The sequence below is a fragment of the Prunus mume genome, linkage group LG3 (genome assembly GCF_029339155.1).
Source record: "Prunus mume cultivar Tortuosa linkage group LG3, ASM2933915v1, whole genome shotgun sequence".
NCBI classification, from domain to species: Eukaryota; Viridiplantae; Streptophyta; class Magnoliopsida; order Rosales; family Rosaceae; genus Prunus; species Prunus mume.
In genome coordinates this window covers 16327532-16348171 of record NC_142700.1, presented here as the reverse complement: position 1 = coordinate 16348171, position 20640 = coordinate 16327532, and the positions used below count along the sequence as shown (strand labels likewise).

At 36.8% G+C, this 20640-nt stretch overlaps 3 protein-coding genes and 1 pseudogene across 5 annotated transcripts; 2 read left to right on the top strand and 2 right to left on the bottom strand.

Annotated features, from left to right (window-relative positions):
* Positions 1–1768: 1768 nt before the first annotated feature.
* LOC103326522 (uncharacterized) lies at positions 1769–6101 on the bottom strand (annotated as a pseudogene). Its single transcript, XR_016124910.1, has 2 exons — positions 4127–6101; positions 1769–2194 (listed from the first exon to the last, which is right to left on the bottom strand). The product of XR_016124910.1 is annotated as an uncharacterized LOC103326522 (transcript).
* A 1829-nt stretch (positions 6102–7930) lies between these two features.
* LOC107880687 (uncharacterized) lies at positions 7931–11061 on the bottom strand. Its single transcript, XM_089047663.1, has 2 exons — positions 9014–11061; positions 7931–8379 (listed from the first exon to the last, which is right to left on the bottom strand). The coding sequence occupies exon 1, from the start codon at positions 10863–10865 to the stop codon at positions 9048–9050; it is 1818 nt and encodes a 605-aa protein (XP_088903789.1). The 5' UTR covers positions 10866–11061; the 3' UTR covers positions 7931–8379; positions 9014–9047.
* A 1262-nt stretch (positions 11062–12323) lies between these two features.
* Positions 12324–15331, top strand: LOC103326392 (uncharacterized). The gene has a single exon (XM_089048871.1). The coding sequence runs from the start codon at positions 12835–12837 to the stop codon at positions 15088–15090; it is 2256 nt and encodes a 751-aa protein (XP_088904997.1). The 5' UTR covers positions 12324–12834; the 3' UTR covers positions 15091–15331.
* Positions 15332–15860: 529 nt separating this feature from the next.
* LOC103326377 (Protein kinase superfamily protein) lies at positions 15861–19015 on the top strand. 2 transcript variants are annotated; one of them, XM_008228587.3, is made up of 6 exons: positions 15861–16260; positions 16438–16500; positions 16969–17150; positions 17239–17428; positions 17698–18089; positions 18247–19015. In XM_008228587.3, exons 1-6 carry the CDS (start codon positions 16134–16136, stop codon positions 18538–18540), a joined length of 1248 nt encoding a protein of 415 aa, XP_008226809.2. In that variant the 5' UTR covers positions 15861–16133; the 3' UTR covers positions 18541–19015. The 2 variants fall into 2 exon arrangements, with proteins under 2 accessions (XP_008226809.2, XP_008226810.2); XM_008228588.3 differs by lacking the exon at positions 16438–16500 and having other exon boundaries at positions 15863–16260; positions 18247–19014.
* Positions 19016–20640: the final 1625 nt, after the last annotated feature.

The following is a 20640-nucleotide window of genomic DNA, read 5'->3' as shown; positions in this document are numbered from 1 at the left end:
TCTCTCTCTCTCTCTCTCTCTCTTGTGTCCAATGCTAATATCAGCTTCTATCTTGTCACGTCACTGTTAATGAGAATAATTATTATAGTTTAAAAACATGATTAATTGTGTTTTCCATAGGACATGAATTTTTTTTTTTGTGCCTTCAGATTTTTTATACTTTAAAAATAATAATATTCTAGTGATCAACTCCTCTTAGGAGAAAAAAATGGCCTTCCCCCCTGCACCTCCTCAACCCTTTGCTTTCCCCAAGGCCATAACTTTATCTCTAGAAACTCAAAATGAGCCTTCTTTTGTTGTCATCCTCCTTCGATTTTACCGATGCTCCCTTCTCCCCCATCTTCCTTATCCTTCTCACCTCTCCAACCACAGCATCCCCACTGTAAAAAGTACTTGGTGCAGCTGAATAATAGGACCAAAAATAAGAAAATTCAAAGAGATCGATTAGATGGAGACAACGATTCCAATAATCTCATGAACAATTGTAAATTGAAAGTGGTGATATCTTAAATTTGATTCATTCTCTCTCTCTCTCTCTCTCTCTCTCTCTCTATGGGTGCTACTCTAAATTCTTATGGATGGTCGAATACGTTCTTTGTGAAATGAACGAAAATGAAAAGTTCGCGTTTTGTAGGACAAGCCTAACAAGTTTGTAGTTGTTCACTGTTCCAATTGTTAGACAAAGAAATTTTTGTCTTGATTGTATTGGAAGATGGTAAGTAAGAATTAAGATGTTGATAGTTTTAATTTGAGTGAGCTAATTTTATATTTGCATAATTTTCATTTATACCCAATTCTTAAATCTAATTCTGTATTTATTTGCGTGAGTTTCGTTGAAAATTTAAATTTTAGTGAGCTCATTGTGTTTGCATTACTTGAAACAGAGAGAGAAAGAGTGGCGGCGGTGGAGAAAGAGGAGGTAATGGCTGTGGTGGAGAAAGAGAAAGAGACGAAGTGGCGCTGATTTGGATGGTGGAGGGATGTAAGAGGTGGCGGTGGTTGGCAACATTAATTTTTTTTTTAATTGAAAAAGTAAAGACATTGGGCACAGATGAATGGTTTGTGTGTATGTACAAAAGTCAAATCAAAAGTAACAATCGATGTTGTCAGATATATGCTATATATGTGCCCAAAAGTATCAAGTTTAGGACACGAAAAAGTTAAATCGTGCCCTATGAACTATAGAAACTCCCATAGAAGAAACCGACTATTTTAAAGTGGATGCATTGTGGCCATCAGTATAGAGCACGAATAATTGCGCCTTTTTGCATTAAAGATTACAAATAACAATTGTGCTAAAAACCATATATTTTAGTAGTATCTCTCTCTCTCTCTCTCTCTCTCCCCTTTTCTTTTGTTAATTTCAACTTGCGAATCTTTTTGATTTTCTGATTTTAATTTCAATTATTTTTAGATTTTAACATTAGTTTGGAGTTCAATACCAAACAAGTTTTTAGACCTTAAAATCACTATTTGAAAACTCATGTTGTTAAAAAGAATCATACTTTTTAAATTTACTTTTTTGAGTAGGATACCAAATAGGCCTAAATTTCTTCCACAATATAAGCAAGCACATCGGAATTCTTTTCCACTGATTGTGATTCTTGGTTTTAAAGTTCCTCTCCTAACTAATGAATTGATTTTTTCGTTTTCTTTTTTGAACTGCAAAAGAATTTGATAGAAACAGTGGTGCATAGTTTCAAACAACAAAACCATTGAAATTTGTAACTAGAAAAAACATAGTTCCACCATTCAGTTGTTTCGAAAACTGAAGTTTACAATAGTATCCAAGAGCTGCTGGAGAAATTACATCAATACTTACTTAGATTAAGAAGCTTCGTGCCACGAAAATACAGTAGACTAAAATTCCTGAAACCACCATCAAAAAAATTCGACTCCACAAGTACAAAAGATAGTTGAATAACAAAGTTGGACTCAAGAATTCTGTTTTCATTGTCATTAAAACAAAAACTATTGACTTCTTTGGTTGACATAGCACATTGTTAGGTAGTATGTTCAGTAAGATCGTAACTACAAAATCTATTGGCCTATGTGCTATGTAGGTTCAAGGCTTTGATCAACGGGTTAAGTTGTTACCAAAAGATTCCAGCAGCGTTAAAAGCTCTGCATAGAATATATACAAAAGACCAAGTTTCTGATATTTCAAGAGTTCGATTCTCGTCCTCCATTTTCCCTGCACCAGAAAAAGAAAAACCTGTAACTCGCGATTTGAAGAGGATGATTCCACATTTCATCCTAGCTTCTTTGAGCTTAATGACTTTGGGTGTGTCAAAATACTTCACAAGGTTTCATCATAAGTTACAAGACGGAGTTATAACATATATCATTTGTTAGTTTTCTTCTGTCAATTTCCTAGCTTCTTTGAGCATAAATAGCACTGCTTAGAAGAAAAATCTTCTAACTAGAAGTGAACATTGACCTAAAATTGTTTGTCCGTTAACATGCGATCAGTTGTTTGCTATCAGAATGTTGAGCTTTTTCATTCTACTGAAACAGTTAATCAAGTTTGCATGTTCAACCTTCTCATTCAGCGAACAAACAAAGAGAATCCAGATGAAGACAAGTGAGCAAACCAAATAAAGTCAAATGTAGCATCAATCGCAAAGCCACTAGATGGATGAACAAATTTGCTGCCATTAGAAATTTTACAAATTTATAAATAAACCCAATCTTAGACATGTATTTATAAAAAAACCCAAACACTATTTAAACATAGAAACACACTCAAAATCAACAATTGTATATTTTTTGGGTGTGTTTATAAATGGATTTTGAGTGTGTGTAATGATGGATTTTGTGTGTTTATAAAGTGTTTTGTGTTGGGTTTTTTTATAATTTCAGCCCCATTTTGGGTGTTTTAGTGAAACTCCCTAGAAATTTTGCAAATATAAGTTGTTAGTATGAAATTTGTATTGTCATTTCCTAGACTCTAGCATAGGTAGAAAATTAGTGTGTGAAGAATTGTTACTAGACGTTTTGGCACAAATCATTCAACCCTTCACTTCTTAGGCATGACCTGACCATATGAGAAACTTGACAACAGGTAAATCATGACATAATCATGCATTCATTATAGGATTCCTAGTTAGAATTATTTTCACTCAAGTATTTTTATGCTAATTTTATTTTTAATAGGATTATATTTTATCTCTTGAGATTACTTTCCTAGTTGGACTCTATTTTGATTTAGATCAAAATATTATGTTTTCATTATCTTGGACTTGGAAAGGATGTTTTAATTAATATCCTATTTGGTTTCGTGTTTACATCTTGATATATATTGTTTAATTAGATAAACAATTGATTGTAGTGCAATGGAGAATATGACGAAATCATATAGGATTCTAAGACTATCAGATTGAATGCATGGCAAGATATTGTGTTGTGATTGTGGGCCTTCACGTGGATTGTGGAGAATAAGTTTTGTATAAATCTTTGTGTGCATCTCTTTAGTTCGGGGGAGTTTTCATATAGTTGGTTTGAGCATCTAAAATTCCAAGAAAGCTACTGTGCATATATTTGAGATAAATCATCAAGTGTTCCATGTTTACTTAGTGATTTATCAAACACTTTAATCATTCATATTGCATTCATTTGCATTGATCGGTGACTCATACGGTTGAGGGCACCAAGACCGTGGTGTGAGCTTGAAGTTGTGACTAGTATTGCATTCAACATAAGGAGTGTCGAAGATCATCCCATGACAGAAGTTGAGTTACGAAGAAGTCGGTAAACATTATCTATAATGGGTCTAAGATAAGTGTGTGAAGTACTTCTTGTAATCATTGTTCTATAGTGGATTTGTGTTGGACTGAGGAGTCCCGTGAATTTTCCATAGAGGAGGGGTTTTACCACGTAAAATAATTTCTGCGTGTTCTTTTACTTTAAGCTCTGCACATCCTAGGATTGATAACTCATATCAATCCTTCTTTAAAAGTTAATTGTTGTTTATTGCAAAATATTCGAATTAGCCTGTTTAACCTTCTCTATGCATATATAGACATCCTACAGGTATTTTCATAAGTAATGAAGGAAGAAAAAAGAATGTACTCATCACTGATGTTTAAGCAAAAACACAGTAATAAAAGCCAGTTTTCGGACATACCAACTCAAAGGAGGTCTTCTTTCATAAGCTTTTCCTAAACCTTGTTCCCCAATCCATGTGCCTTTAACTCGTCAATCTTAGTTCGGAGCCTTTCAAATCTAGCTCCAAGCTCCAGCTGACGTTTCTGAAATAAAGAACTACTGCTAGCACATTCATCGCTGACGAGGTTTACAATGTTCTCATCTGACTTCATGGTATTAACATAGCTTTTTTGTGCAATTGGTGATGCAAAATGTTGAGCTTGACTTGATAATTTCTCACTGTCACTGCCTTGTATAATCCCAAAGTTCTCATGCTTCTTGCGAAATTTCAAAAGTTGTGATACAGTTAGTTGATCCTCATCAATAGGATCTTCAGCTTCCATTCTTTTACGTTTGGGAGGAAAACCGGGAGGTACAGAGGGGTGGTTAGCCCTCGGTAGCAAACATTTCAAACCCTTTGTTCCCTTTTTCCCTGGCACAGCAGCGTCCCTTGCATTTTCAAGACCTGACACTGATTGCTTCCACCACTTCAAGTACTTTGTGGTAACATCAGCCTCCACAAGTCTAGATGGAAGATACAATTTTACATTCTTGATTTTCTTGTTGTAGTCCCAGGCTGAAATCGAATTGTGGTTAGCTCGAGTAACAGAACATGGAAGGTCTTGATCATATCCAAATTGCATAGCGACCCGGTGCGGAAGGTAATGCTCTATAGTATAAAGTCCAACTAGCTCACTGGCCCTCAAGCATCTCACATATGAGAGCAATTCATCATCCAAATCAGGTCCAATCAAAACCCACTTTTCCTCTTGTGGATAGTATTTAGGGAAATGCCAGTTATCAATGACCAAGGCATAAGGGCGCCACAGGAAATTTTCTCTGGCTGAGTCTAAAACCCTTCTTAAGTTTTCAACTCTCACACCATTCACTTTATCCCATCTAGCCATTCTTGGCTCAGAAGACTTTATAGGATTTGGGTTTTCTGGCTTAAGTTCTGAGAATCTTTCCCATGCCCAAACCTGAACTAAATGAAATGGTGACTTCAGCTTGAGGGTGAAATCTAATTCCTTTGAGCCTACAATTGCCTTTTTCAACAAGCTCAAATCTTTATAAATGCTAGCAAGAACAGCCGGTGCAAGCGCGATTCGTGGTCCCCCTAGCTAAATGGATTGCAACAGAAAAAACAGAATTCTGTATTGAATTACGAGAACCAACAAGAACATACCTGGACAACCAAAAGGCAAGAAATGCTTCGTGCTCGAATTCATTCCCACTGTTCATGAACTTCTTCAGCCACAAGCTTTCGGTAACCGTTCTCTTCCCACTGCTGTAAATTTCTTTTTGCCCTTCAATGAGTTTCTCTTCGACTTCTTTCATTTGTTTGCTCTGAAGAGGGCTTAAAACCGAGGCCCCCAAAGCCGAGAAACCTCCCAAAACCATAACATCCTCCAATGTGATGGTTGCTTCACCCCATGGAAAAATGAAAGTATTGGTCTCAGAACACCACTTCTCAGTAAACCCAATAACCAAGTTGGCTACTTTTCTTATTTCGTATGTTGAACTAATGATGGCTTCATATATACCAGCCTCTTCCATTTTTCATGATGCACAGAAGCCATTTGATCAACCCAAGTTTTCCATTTTTTTTGGCTGGCGCTGGATCGCCATCCATAGTACTCAACCTTCAAATGCCATGCCTTACTTTTAAAATGGGTTGGGAGGGAGGAGGAAAAGCAACGAGGGAGCTCAAAGGAAGGTTCATCAATGGAAGATGACCAGGTGGGTTTTAGAAAGTAGGCTTTTTTACGAAATGGGTTTTCTCCCGTAGGTGAAATCATGTACTCTTCTCTCTCTTCAACCATGGTCTCCGGTGGAGTCTCCATCACCAAAGCTAAAGACTTTTCTCTTTTGTTTTTGGTCTGAATCAAAGCTCAGTATTAAACAGAAAAGAACAAATTGGGTTTTGAAAATTCGTTCCATTTCCATTTTACTTCTTTATTGAGTAATATGAAAAATGGTTGGTTTGACGGGTCCAATTTCATTGATGGAATCAAACTGAGTAAGGCGGGAGGCTATTTTGTCTGCTCTGGAAGACTGAAACAATGATATGATGCCTCCTGTCAGGTTAATGAAGGTTTAATGATATGACGCCTTCTATTTAAATGGAACACTGAAACGCGGCTTCCTCCACCATTTAAATAGAAGAAAAATTTAGTTACAACGGATATTTTTGTTATCCCGGCCAATATTGTTGTGCCACGTAGAAGTATTATAACACATATTGTAATGTTATTTATTAAAATAATAAAATAATGTTATTCTCGTTTCATGAAAGTCTTTCTCTTCAAAGAAAACATGCTTGGTTACATTTTCAGAAGTACAAATATTAAATGCTTGAATTGATGGCTGTCTTGAACAGTTTGATTGTTGCTAATTGCATGATTGCTTCTAACCAAAAAAAAATTAAAGAAAGTGCATTATTGCTCCAGAAGAAAAATGAAATAAAATTTATAGTTATTTTGGGAGCCATCATGAGTGACTTTCTGAATAGTTATTTGATGTCCCTTTTGTATTCTATAATCACTCCCAGAGAGAGTGGCAATGCTACACTTCTTAATTTCTTTTATTCCAACCAAATTGACATTATCTTTTTTATTTTTAAAGAAAGAGATTCCATTCATAAGATCAAAGGTGTACAAAGAGTGACATGATATAGTGGTTTTGTTAAAACTTTCTTAGGACAATCTCATGAGACAAACCTCAAGAAATGAAATAGTACCACACATGTCATGACCTTGTTATCACATTGAATTCTACAACATATTTGGGTTTCTAATAAGAAAATCTATAATGAAGATTGCTAGCTATCTTCTCTAATATTGCATTTACCGTCTTGCTTTTTTCATTCAGTTTATGTCAAGTGTATTCCACTCACACATAAATATATGTATTTAATGTACAATACTAATTTTTTGTCTGCGAAAAGAACAAAGAGTTTCTTAATACATTAGTACATAGATTTATGTGTAAGTGAAATACACTTAACATAAACTCAATAGAGAAGGTAATAAGAGAATGTATCTAACATTCCTCATCTTTAATACTCCGATTTCTTTTCCAACCAATGTGACATTAATTTACACTACATTGTTGCATTGAAAATATAGACCCCAATCTGGCACTATTAACTTCTTTTTTTCCTGAGCAAAAAAATGTTAATGGTGCCACATTGGTTGGGATAAAAAGCTGAGAATATTAGCATTGTTTCCAGTGCTTATATAGGTGGATATTAAAAGTATCTGCCTTTTTCACTTTTCAACTTTCTAGTATATAATGGATTGTACATGATTCATAATTTCATGAGTCCCATATCGTGTGATAGATGAGCAATGAATGCTATACTTTCCAAAAAAGATTTTCGCAACCAACAAGCATGACATCACTTTGGATTTCACAAAATGAGATGGGAGTGAAACATAGAAGGATACTAGCAGTTCATCGATGTTGTGATTTGTAATTTATAAAGCTGTGTAGAGATACTATAGAATAAACTCATGGAGTGAACAGGTAGTGCAAATTTAATTTGATTTTTGGTGATTTTATGCAGGGTCCTCTGCAACTTCTGTTGTAAATGGCGTAACGGCACTGTGGCCAGCCCATCTTTGCTCTTGTAAGTAAGCACATTGGAAGTCTTTTCCACTCATTGTGATTCTTGGTTTTAAAGTTCCTCTCCTAACTAATGAATTGATTCTCTTTTTCTTTTTTTAACTGCAAAAGCATTTGATACAAACAGAGGTGCATAGTTTCAAACCACAAAACCATTGAAATTTGTAACTAGAAAAAACATAGTTCCACCATTCAGTTGTTTAGAAAACTGAAGTTTATGATAGTATCCAAGAGCTGCTGGAGAAATTACAGCAATACTTACTTAGATTAAGAAGCTTCATGCCACGAAAATACCGAAGACTAGAGTTCCTCAAACCACCATAAAAAAACTCAACTCCACAAGTTCAGAAGATGGTTGAATAACAAAAGTGGACTCAAGAATTCTGTTTTCATGGTCATTAAAACAAAAAACTATTAACTTCTTTGGTTGACATAGCACATTGTTAGGTAGTATGTTCAGTAAGATCGTAATGTAGGTTCAAGGCTTTGATCAACAGGTTAAGTTGTTACCAAAAGATTCCGGCAGCGTTATAAGCTATGCATAGAATATATACAAAAGACCAAGTTTCTGATATTTCAAAGTTCAATTCTTGTCCTCCATTTTCCCTGCACCAGAAAAAGAAAAACCCTTAACTCACGATTTCAAGAGATTGATACCATATTTCAACAAAAATACAATGGAACTGTAATGTGGAAACTAATATGATTCCGTTCAACTTGACATGTCAACTAGCAAATACCGATATAGGAAGAAAACAACCGGTAAAGAAATAAGAAATGCAGTTAACACTGATTTTATACATAAGTAGAAGCTTATGACTTTGGGAGTTGTAACATATATCATTGTGAGTTTTCTTCTCACAGTTTCCTAAGCTTCTTTGAGCATAAATAGCACTGTTTAGAAGAAAAATCTTCTAACTAGAAGTGAACATTCACCTAAAATTGCTTGTCCGTTAACATGCGATCAATTGTTCACTATTCAGAACGTTGAGCCTTTTCATTCTACTGAAACAGTTAATCAAGTTTGTATGTTCAACCTTCTCATTCAGCGAACAAAACAAAGAGAATCCAGATTCAGACAAGTGAGCAAACTAAAATCAAGTCAAATGTATGAAGCCATTAGATGGATGAAAAAATTTACTGCCATTACAAATTTAAGTAATTTAGGAAGAAAAAAGAATGTATTCACAACTGATGTTTAAGCAAAAACATAGTAATAAAAGCCAGGTTTCGGACATACCAACTCAAAGGAGGTCTTCTTTCATGAGCTTTTCCTAAACCTTGATCCCCAATCTATGTGCCTTTAACTCGTCAACCATAGTTGCAAGCCTTTCAAATCTAGCTCCAAGCTCCAGCTGACGTTTCTGAAATAAAGAACTACTGCCAGCACATTCATCGCCGACGAGGTTTACAATGTTCTCATCTGACTTCATGGTATTACCATAGCTTTTTTGTGCAATTGGAGATGCAAAATGTTGAGCTTGACTTGATAATTTCTCACTACCTTGTATAATCCCAAAGTTCTCATCCTTCTTGCGAAATTTCAAAAGCTGTGATACAGTTAGTTCATCCTCATCAATAGGATCTTCAGCTTCCATTCTTTTACGTTTGGGAGGAAAACCGGGAGGTACAGAGGGGTGGTTAGCCCTCGGTAGCAAACATTTCAAACTCTTTGTTCCCTTTTTTCCTGGCACAGCAGCTTCCCGTGTATCTTCAAGACCTGACACTGATTGCTTCCACCACTTCAAGTACTTTGTGGTAACATCAGCCTCCACAAGCCTAGATGGAAGATACAATTTTACATTCTTGATTTCCTTGTTGTAGTCCCAGGCTGTATCCAAATTGCAGTTAGCTCGAGTAACAGAACATGGAAGGTCTTGATCATATCCAAATTGCATAGGGACCCGGTGCGGAAGGTAATGCTCTATGGTATAAAGTCCAACTAGCTCACTGGCCCTCAAGCATCTCACATATGAGAGCAATTCATCATCCACATCAGGTCCAATCAAAACCCACATTTCCTCTTGTGGATAGTATTTAGGGATATGCCAGTTATCAGTGACCAAGGCATAAGGGCGCCACAGGAAATTTTCTCTGGCTGAGTCTAAAACCCTTCTTAAGTTTTCAACTCTCACACCATTCACTTTATCCCATCTAGCCATTCTTGGCTCAGAAGAGTTTATAGGATTTGGGTTTTCTGGCTTAAGTTCTGAGAATCTTTCCCATGCCCAAACCTGAACTAAATGAAATGGTGACTTCAGCTTGAGGGTGAAATCTAATTCCTTTGAGCCTACAATTGCCTTTTTCAACAAGCTCAAATCTTTATAAATGCTAGCAAGAACAGCCGGTGCAAGCGCGATTCGGGTCCCCCTAGCTAAATGAATTGCAACAGAGAAAACAGAATTCTGTATTGAATTACGAGAACCAACAAGAACATACCTGGACAACCAAAAGGCAAGAAATGCTTCGTGCTCGAATTCATTCCCACTGTTCATGAACTTCTTCAGCCACAATCTTTTGGAAACCGCTTTCTTCCCACTGCTGTAAATTTCTTTTTGCCCTTCAATGAGTTTCTCTCCGACTTCTTTCATTTGTTTGCTCTGCAAAGGGCTTAAAACAGAGGCCCCCAAAGCCGAGAAACCTCCCAAAACCATAACATCCTCCAATGTGATGGTTGCTTCACCCCATGGAAAAATGAAAGTATTGGTCTCCGAACACCATTTCTCAGCAAACCCATCACCCAAGTTGGCTACTTTTCTTATTTCGTATGTTGAACTAATGATGGCTTCGTATATACCAGCCTCCTTCCATTTTTCATGATGCACAGGTGCCATTTGATCAACCCAAGTTTTCCAATTTTCTTGGCTAGATCGCCATCCATAGAACTCAACATTCAAATGCCATGACTTCGGTTTAAAATGGGTTGGGAGGGAGGAGGAAAAGCAACGAGGGAGCTCAAAGGGAGGTTCATCAGTGCAAGGTGGCAAGGTGGGTTTTAGAAAGTAGGCTTTTTTACGAAATGGGTTTCCTCCCGTAGGTGAAACCATGTGCTCTTCTCTCTCTTCAACCATGGTCTCCGGTGGACTCTCCATCACCAAAGCTCAAGATTTTTCTCTCTTTTTTTTTGTCTGAATCAAATCTCATTATTAAACAGAAAAGAACAAATTGGGTTTTGAAAAGTGGTTGGTTTGACGGTCCCATTTCCATTGATGGGATCAAACTGAGAAAGACAGTAGGCTATTTTGTCTGCTTTGAAAGACTGAAACACTGATAGTCATGCCTACTCTATTCTGCTGCGCTGTCACGTAAATGAAGGTTCAATCATAATCGTCCACCGTTTAGCGCCCTTCCGGCTTCTGCACAAAGGAAAGGAACACTGAAACGCGCGGCTTCCTCCACCATTCAAATAGGAGAAACACTGAAACACGCGGCTTCTGCACAAGTTACAACGAATGTTTTGCTATCCCGCCCAATACTGTCGTGTTATGTAGAAGTGTTATCACGCGTGTCATACCAATAACAAAATAGTATTATTCTCGTTTCATGAAATTCTTCTTTTTAAAGAGAACATGCGGATTACTTGTTTACAAGTAAAAATATTATAAGCTTGAATTGATGGCTGTCTTGAAGAAAACAAAAAATATAATGACAAGTTGATTATTGTTAATTGCATTATTGCTCTCGAAAAAAATGAAATAAAATAAAATAAAAAATGATAGTTATTTTAGGAGTCATCATGAGTAACTTTCTGAATCCCAGCCGATTTAACATTATAACATTGAATTCTACAATATATTTGGTTTTTCAATGAGAAAATCTATAATGAAGGTTTAATGTTATTCAGCTGGTATCACGTATATTCCACTCACACATAAATTTATATATTTAATTTACAATATTAATTTTTGGTTTGCGAAGAGAACAAAGAGTTTCTTAATACATAAATTTATGTGTGAGTAGAATACACTTGACATAAACTCAATAGAGAAAGCAATAAGGGAATATATCCAGCATTCCCCATCTTTAATACTCCGATTTCTTTTCCTACCTGCGTGACATTAATTTACACTACATTTTTGCATTGAAAATGTAGACCCCAATCTGGCACTATGGACTTTTTTTTCCCTGAGCAAAAAAGTGTTAATGGTGACACATTGGTTGGGATAAAAAGCTGAGAATATTAGCATTGTTTCCAATGCTTATATAGGTGGATATCAAGTATCTGTTTTTCTTTCCTTCTCAACTTTCTAGTATATAATGGATTGTACATGATTCATAATTTCACGAGCCCCATATCGTGTGATAGATGAGCATGACATCACGTTGGATTTTACAAAATGAGATGGGAGTGAATAGAAATAAGTGGGAGGTTAATAACGTATGGATCGTGGCAGAGTGCGGTGAGAAAGTTTGGGTTTTTTGAGAAATTGGTGCAACCACGAAGTCTTCTCTCTCTTTAAGCTCAAGATTAAACACAGAGAGAGAAAAAAGAAGAAGTGAGAATTGTTTCGTGCTTTTGTGTGATGGGTTTGAAACATCTTTATGCTAACTTGTTAAAATGCTTTTACATAATTTTTTTTATGTTAACCTGTCTGTACATTTATGTGTCACGCCGGCAATGGCTAGCTAGCTAGCCACTGGAGTTGTTATGTGTGAACGTGTGTTAAAATGCCCAAGATTTCTTGTTGCTTTTGGATTTGAACGAGGAGGACGACATGATTGGCTAAAACTTTTTATTTCATTTTTATTTAAATTTTTATATCATCTCTGCTTAAAAGGAGTTATACGCTGCTCTTTTCGTCTTCTTCTTCTTCTTCATCTTTTTCAGCCTTGAAATGGCAGAGGTAGCAGAAGTGTCACACTGCATATATGAAGAGAGAGAGGAGAATATGGTGTCTCCAAAAGATGAGAAACGAACAAGGAGAGTTGCAAGGTTCCTCAAGCCGTGTGCCCTGAATTTCAACAAAGCAGTGGCACCTCTAAGCACCCCATTGTTGTGTGAAGTCTTGGATCACAATCCTTCAGCAATGGCCCTCTAGGGTTCTCTTCAAAGGCTGGAAGATGCCCCAGGCAAAATGGGATGAATGGGTTAACAGGCTTGCAGGTAAGTACTGTTCTATTTGGAACCAGGCAGGGATTTGTGATGCTATTTTGAGTTCTAGATATGAGATTAGGTGTACCAACAAGAATATCCTACATGGGTTAGTGGAGTTTTGGTCTTCAGAGACCAACACCTTTGTTTTCCCTTGGGGGGAAGCAACTTTTACCCTTGAAGATATGATGGTTCTTGGTGGATTTTCAGTCCTTGGGAGGCCTGTGACAAGGCCTGTTAATGGGTTGTTGGTGGAAATTGTGGAGGAGATGGAGAAGAAGAGAGTAGAGATTTCGAGGACCAAGGCAAAAAAAGCCTGCCAATATGTTTGGATCAAGCATTTCATGGAGCTGCAAAATGAGTACAAATATGAACATGTAGCATTTCTGTCATTGTGGTTGTCAAGGTTTGTTTTTCCTTCTCTTCCTGAAGCTTGCATAGGGAGGCCTGTTTTTCCCATTGCAGCACAGTTGTCACAGGGGACGAGGCTTGCTCTTGCCCCTGCTGTCCTTTCAGGTCTTTACAAAGACCTAAGCTTGTTGAAGAAACAAGCACTTTCTTGTAGGGAGGAGATTTCTGTTCCTGGTCCATTTCAGCTTTTGCAGTTATGGGCTTTGGAGAGGTTTCAACCTCTATTAAAGAATTCCCCAAATGCTCTGAAACCTGGGGAGACTCGGGCTGCCCGGTGGCACAGATTACCTTCTGGAGCAATTAGTCTTCCTCTTGTAAGAACTGTTCTTAAGTTGCAAGAGAATTTTCAATGGCGTCCTTATGCTGCTGATGTAATCAATTGGAGCCATTTGTCGTACTATACGAAGAACAAACCGTCATTTTTTCATAGTGCTAAGCACTCAGATGAGAATTTACGATCTTATATTAGATGCTTGTGCACTTCTGAGTTGGTTGGAGTAGAGCATTGTAAAGAGAAGTATTTTCCAAACCGCGTGGCAATGCAATTTGGAATGGATCAAGATCTTCCTGGTGAATTTTCAAAACTGTATTTTGCCCCAGGTACCGATGTTGGTTTCTTTGTCCCTCCAAGGTCCTTTGAGCCGAGTGTATCGGCTAGGTACTTGCATTGGTGGAAAATATCTAAGTCTGCTCGCGCAGATACAATCGAGAAACATGTCAAAGTGGCAATACAGAAGATTGAAAAGTATAATGCCTCCATTGCGGAGAGGAATGTTCCGATGCATAAGGCATCACCACAAACTTTGGAGAGGTCTAAACCTGAAGAGAGCCCCTCCCATGTGATTCCTGAGGTCCCCGGAAAATCCAATCATACTGTACAGAGAAAGGCCTCAGCTACTCCTCAATTTCCTAAGCAGGTTAAGAAAGAGTCACCCCCTGATTATAGGGATGATGATCACATTCCACTTTCAGAACGTTTGAGACATCTTGGAAACAAACCAGCTTGTTTACATAAGGCTTCCAAAACCAGCCGACCAACAAAATTTGTTTCCTCAACCTCACCTGTTCAGGACAAGAATGTGAAGAAACGGAAGTTGGCCACAACAACTGAAGGGCTTGCTAAGAAAATAAATGCTGAAGAGAGGTCTAAACCTGAAGAGAGCCCCTCCCATGTGATTCCTGAGGTCCCCGGAAAATCCAATCATACTGTACAGAGAAAGGCCTCAGCTACTCCTCAATTCCCTAAGCAGGTTAAGAAAGAGTCACCCCCTGATTATAGGGATGATGATCACATTCCACTTTCAGAACGTTTGAGACATCTTGGAAACAAACCAGCTTGTTTACATAAGGCTTCCAAAACCAGCCGACCAACAAAATTTGTTTCCTCAACCTCACCTGTTCAGGACAAGAATGTGAAGAAACGGAAGTTGGCCACAACAACTGAAGGGCTTGCTAAGAAAATAAATGCTGGTGATTTTGCTAAAAATGTGGTGAAGATTGCTAAGAAAGGGAGGAAGGGTAGTGATAATAAGGCAAGTGTAGAAGTTGGTGTACCTTTCAGGATGGAGCACAAGCATAAAATTGAACCTAAAGTATCAGGAAAAGATGCTGCAAGAGAAGGGAAGAAAGCAATGGCTAAAGGATCTCTAAAAAACCGTATGGGGGCTGATGATCCTAAAAGAATGCCTAAAGGGTTTCTCAAGAACCCAGTAGCGGTTGATGACTGTATGGTGAATGCTACAAATCAAACTCAGGGAGTTGGATTACTAATGAGGGTTCAGAATATTGAGAAAATTTTGGGGTTAAAAACTTGAACGGAAACAAAATCCACAGGGCACAAGTATCATGCACGTATGGACTTTTTGGTGGTTTGGTGTCTGTTAATGTATGCATTTTGCTTTCTTAGTTGGTTCACGGTCTTTGGATGTACTTAGAGCCGTGATTTTGCTGTAATGGTCTTTTGTTAAACCATTTATAAACAATTCCTGTTCCGCATCAGTAGTTTAATCTGTTACAATCAATAGGAAAATCTAGGTGTTTATGTTTCTGCTGACCTGAATTGTGCAACTGTGCAAATGTAAGCTTCTTTTTTGGCTGCAGATGGACAAAATGGAAGTTTACAACCGAGAGAGAGAGAGAGAGAGAGAGGTTATTTGAAATTACTATAGTAATCTCAAGTTTTGAGTAAATTATTAATAATTTTCATAGAATTAAACATAGCAGATTGCTCAGAAAATCCCATGGTCTAAATGTTAAAACATTGCTGTCAAAGCAATTAATTTACAGTGCCAGCAAAATTCTGGAAAGATATATATGTGGAGCTGGTTGGAAATGCATGGACGGGTTTTTGCCAGTTAAAGGAAGGTTAACTTTTTGATGATGGAAATAATAGCAGGTTGTATTTTCTGGCCTGCCCTGGCATTAACGCAAATAGATGGGGAAATATTGGAAAAAGAAAGAAAAATAACAAAACCATTTTATGATTGTTAAACAAAAACAAATAGCTGTCTGCCCCTCTTTATTTAGCAAAATTGACTAAGTCTGTTTTCGCTGTCCGAACTCAATGGTTTGGATAGAGGGAGGAAGCAAAAGAAACAATGTGAGGGATCAAGCTCTTGTTCTTGAAGGACCAGAAACTAGCATTCTGGTTTTTCCAGAGCCAAGGGTGTTTGATAAGCTAAGCAGATTGATATCTCCCTTTTTTCCAAGCAATTTATCGACACGTCTGTGCTTGTTCTTTCCTGAGTTGAAGCATATCAAACACTTTTGTAATTTCATGTTCAATTCCATGCAAGATTTGGATGACAATTTGAAGGTGGCTGTGATCGGATTGAAGTTGTAGCCAGTGGGAAGGAAAATGATGAGTTGCTTCCAATGTTGCATGTCAGAAGAGAAAATCGCCAGGAAGTCATTAAAGAAGAGCATCAAGGAATACCATGACACCAAAACTTTAGCCTCATTTGCTAACATCTCCTTCAAAACTGGTAAGTTCTTTTTTAACATTCTCGACGTAAATCTTCCAAAAAAAAAGTGGCTCCATTATAATAAATGACAAACAAACATAAACATAAACATAAACATATGTGCATGATTATTCTCTATTAGGGTAAGGACCTTAGATGAGGACCTATTATTCAACCATTAAATTGGATATATTATAGGATGCTCTCCTTGGCGAGCATATGCGATGTGTTGCAGGGGATTGTGCGCAGATAAATTCATCTGTAAGTGATTTATGTTATTTTTAAACACTTTGGTCTGTTAATTATTTGTACACAATTAAGGGATATAGTTTTATTAGCTAATAAAAAATATTTTTAAAAAATCTTAAATAGGTAATTTGGAAGATTTTTACGACAAAATCGTAAAATTATTTGCCTTAGGTTTGATGGAGAATTTTCCCTTTGAAGACTAAGATTGGATAAAGCATACAAAATCATCCTTCAGTACTCCTTGTCACCTTGTCATATAAGTATCATCACACGTATTACCATTGATGGTAAAATGATCCCTTTTATTAAATTTGATGATGATTTTACTGAAAATGTTCTAAATTGTGATCACAAATTGTCACATCTTCTGAAAGTAAGTTGGCTGAAAATCCTGATTAGTATACTAGTAACAAGCAGCTAGCCCATACGAAACAGCTAGTTCAGACTGTTGGCCTCTAAGTTTCAGAATTTAACATGCAGATAGCAGCAGGAGGAAGTACATAGCTGAAGAGATAGCAAAGGTTGGCAAAGGAAATATTTCTGCTCAGATTTTTACTTTCCGGGAACTAAGCGTTGCAACTAACAACTTCCATCCAGACAATTTGCTAGGCGAAGGCGGTTTTGGGAGAGTTTACAAAGGGAAACTTGAAGACACAGACCGAGTATCATTTCCATCCATCTCTTAATTTGATCTCTCCATATTATACACTGATTAAGTTGGAGCATAATCCATCTTGTTCACTTGTTCAGGTTGTTGCTGTTAAGCAACTAGACAGGAATGGGTTCCAAGGAAATAGAGAATTTCTTGTAGAAGTTTTGATATTGAGTCTTCTTCACCATCCCCACCTTGTCAATTTGGTCGGATATTGCGCCGATGGTGATCAGAGGATTTTGGTGTATGAGTACATGGCGAATGGGTCCCTAGAGGACCATCTTCTTGGTATGCACCAATTTAATTCATTGCATTTGCATCTGCATTAGAAAATGACTACTCTATTCTCAATCTGTTAGAGATTTTTCCTTTCTGAGCGCTTATTTGAGTGACAAGTTTAAATTTAGTTCCTAATTTGGTTTAGCACTTCAGTTAGTGTAAAACTAATTTTATTTTTTTCCAACCAAAGATCATTCTGAGAACTGCCTCTGTAAGTATATATTAGCAAGATTTCTTAATAATTGTGTTCTGTTCACGATCAAAACTTCGCTCCTCAGATTTAGGTCCCGGGAAAAAGGCCTTGGATTGGGATACTAGGATGAAAATTGCAGCAGGGGCAGCAAAAGGACTTGAATACTTACATGAACAAGCCAACCCCCCTGTGATATACCGCGATTTCAAAGCTTCCAACATTTTATTGGATGAGAACTTCAGTCCAAAGCTCTCTGATTTTGGTCTGGCAAAGTTAGGCCCAACTGGGGATAAGACTCATGTATCCACCAGGGTGATGGGAACTTATGGCTACTGTGCACCTGAATATGCACTGACAGGGCAGTTGACAACAAAATCCGACATTTACAGCTTTGGAGTTGTGTTTTTGGAGATAGTCACAGGAAGAAGAGTTATAGACAACAACAGACCAACGGAGGAGCAGAACTTAGTTACTTGGGTATGTTCAGAATCTTGTAATCTTCCAAAGTTCTGCAATATTTTTTGTTAGACTATCAACCCTTCAATCCCACAAAGGTGCACAGTAAGTTTCATTTTCCTGCAATAAAGAATTGAAGACTTAAAAAGTAATGATATATACTCATCGTCTTTTGCAGGCACAACCATTATTTAAAGACAGAAGGAAGTTTACATTAATGGCTGATCCATTGCTAGAAGACAAGTACCCTATAAAGGGTCTTTACCAAGCTCTTGCTGTTGCAGCAATGTGTCTGCAAGAGGAAGCTACTACAAGACCTCTGATCAGTGACGTTGTAACCGCGTTAGAGTATTTAACCGTAGACTGCATTGAATCTGATGAGAATAATGGTGATGAATATGTTGAGAGTACTTATGATGGTGCATTTGAGGGTAAGGAGGGTACGCGACTAGAGAGTACAAGGAGCCTATGAGTTAATGTTTCATGAACTCTATATGATCGATCATGTTGTCAACACCAAAAAAAAAAAAAAAAAAAAGAGTTTGATCATCTTGTAGCTAGCTAGGCTGCTCTGTAAAAACAAACCCCATGCCATTGCCGTTGTTTCAAAAAAAATCACTTCTTTTGTCCACATTTGGTTGTAGCATGGTGAAGTTTTGGTGATTTTGTTGATGACAATGAGCTATCACAAAAGAATTGGTTAAGGGTGAGACACTTTAACCAAGCAGGCCCAAATGGCCTATAGAAGAGAAGAGAAGAGAAGAACAAACTCATCCTTGCAGGTAGACGATTACAAGGGCCAGAAAGAGTATTTCCAAATTGTCTGCTATTAATTTGTTGTATCAAATGCCAAAAATGTAGCTATGTATATACTTCAATGATGCTCTATCAACTAAATATATGTATTAGGATCTTCAACCTAAAAAATCAAAGATAAATTACTATATTTCGAAAAATGACAATGTCAACCATTTTCTACTAAGTGTCAATTATGCCATGACTTATGTTACACTAAATAAACGGAAGTTAATATAAGGAAAATACTTGCCTCCTTCTCTAAAAGTAGAAACTCCTACTTTCCTGCTAATCACAATTTGAATGTATGCTGAGATTCTATTTTGTGTGTTTTTGATGAATTATTTTTGTATGTGTCAAAGTTTGATTTGCAGGAAGTAGAAATGTCTTCTTCCATGTAAGGAGGGAAGCAGTGTCTTTAATATAATAAGCGCAAAATAGTAATAACCAATTATATCCTTTTTCGAATTCTTCTCGACTTCTCCAATATAATAACCGCCTCACATACATAGCATGTGTTAAATTACTAGTGCACATGTAAAATATATAGTATTCTTAATATTTTGGTGTTTCCAGTCTATAAGATAAAAGGTTTGTCAAGTATTGTCGATCCAACTATTGGAGATGCAGCACAGGCTCTGTCTCCACCAAAATGACATATTATTTTTGTTTTTTGGAATTTTTTATTATAAATATTTAGGGTCAAGGGGAGTATGGTACATTACATGCTGTATGCACGTGCAACATAGGTGGCAAAAACAACAGGATTGTTCTTTGCCGCTTGCTCACTTTACAAATTTGAATGATACGTTGCCCGCCAAAGCACAGTTGGGGCAGGGTAGGGTGGGCATTTTAAACATAGGTGTGTGACCCTATCTTGTTGCCCTTTTGATTCTATTTCTCACCCAAAACTTCCCAAGATGCAACAAAAGAAAAAATTCATATGGAAATGAGCCCAAACCGAACCATTCTTAGGTTGGTTATGTTTAATGTGGTAGTTAGTTATGAATATTTTTATGCAAAATCAAACCAAACTGGTTATAATCTATTTAGTTTTTTATTATGGATTCGATTTGTACGAACCGACAGTTGCGTTTGGTAGCTACGGAGATTCGTATCGGTTTTTTGTGTGCATAAAACTATAGAATTATTTTAAATAACAATTTTCTTATTTGTTCATGAGGAGAATTAAACTTTGAATGTTGTTATTTCCACATACTTGTTCTTTTTCTCCTCCCACCTTATTTCCCTACCCCCATTAAACTTATAAAAAATAGTCTCTTTCCATCTACATATAAAATCTACAATACCCTTTAAATGCGTTAATTCAAACATAATAAACATTGTTCTCACCTTCAAGGTTATTATTATCTCACCCCTCTCTTCCTCCATATGTTCTTTACCCAAAAGACCCTAACTTTTTTTATGTCGCCAAAGTTTTCATCATACAAGTAAAAAAGAGTGAGTTTAAAAGTTCTAGCTAATACAAAAAATAAGGGGAGCAGTATGTAACCTTGAGTAACTTTCATCATACAAGTCAAAAAGAGTGAGTTTAGGCTCTGATGGTCAGTTCTTTTATTATGAATTCATATCTATGTACTCACTATTTACTAATGAATTCATATGTGTGTATCCAACTGAAACTTTTGAAGACTTTTTTTAAGTGAGTAACTTTCATAGAGTTGACACATTTTTAAAAATCACAACTGAACTTTTAAATACTTATTCTAAAAAATAAAAATAAAACACTTTTAAATACTTTTTAAATTTAAAAGTG

Bases quoted from the DNA above. Each gene is read 5' to 3' on its own strand.
- LOC107880687 (XM_089047663.1), bottom strand. From the start codon at position 10,865: ATGGAGAGTCCACCGGAGACCATGGTTGAAGAGAGAGAAGAGCACATG.
- LOC103326392 (XM_089048871.1), top strand. From the start codon at position 12,835: ATGCCCCAGGCAAAATGGGATGAATGGGTTAACAGGCTTGCAGGTAAG.
- LOC103326377 (XM_008228587.3), top strand. From the start codon at position 16,134: ATGATGAGTTGCTTCCAATGTTGCATGTCAGAAGAGAAAATCGCCAGG. The intron at 16,261-16,437 runs GTAAGTTCTTTT...GATATATTATAG, and splicing joins TAACATCTCCTTCAAAACTG to GATGCTCTCCTTGGCGAGCA. The intron at 17,151-17,238 runs GTATCATTTCCA...TCACTTGTTCAG, and splicing joins AACTTGAAGACACAGACCGA to GTTGTTGCTGTTAAGCAACT.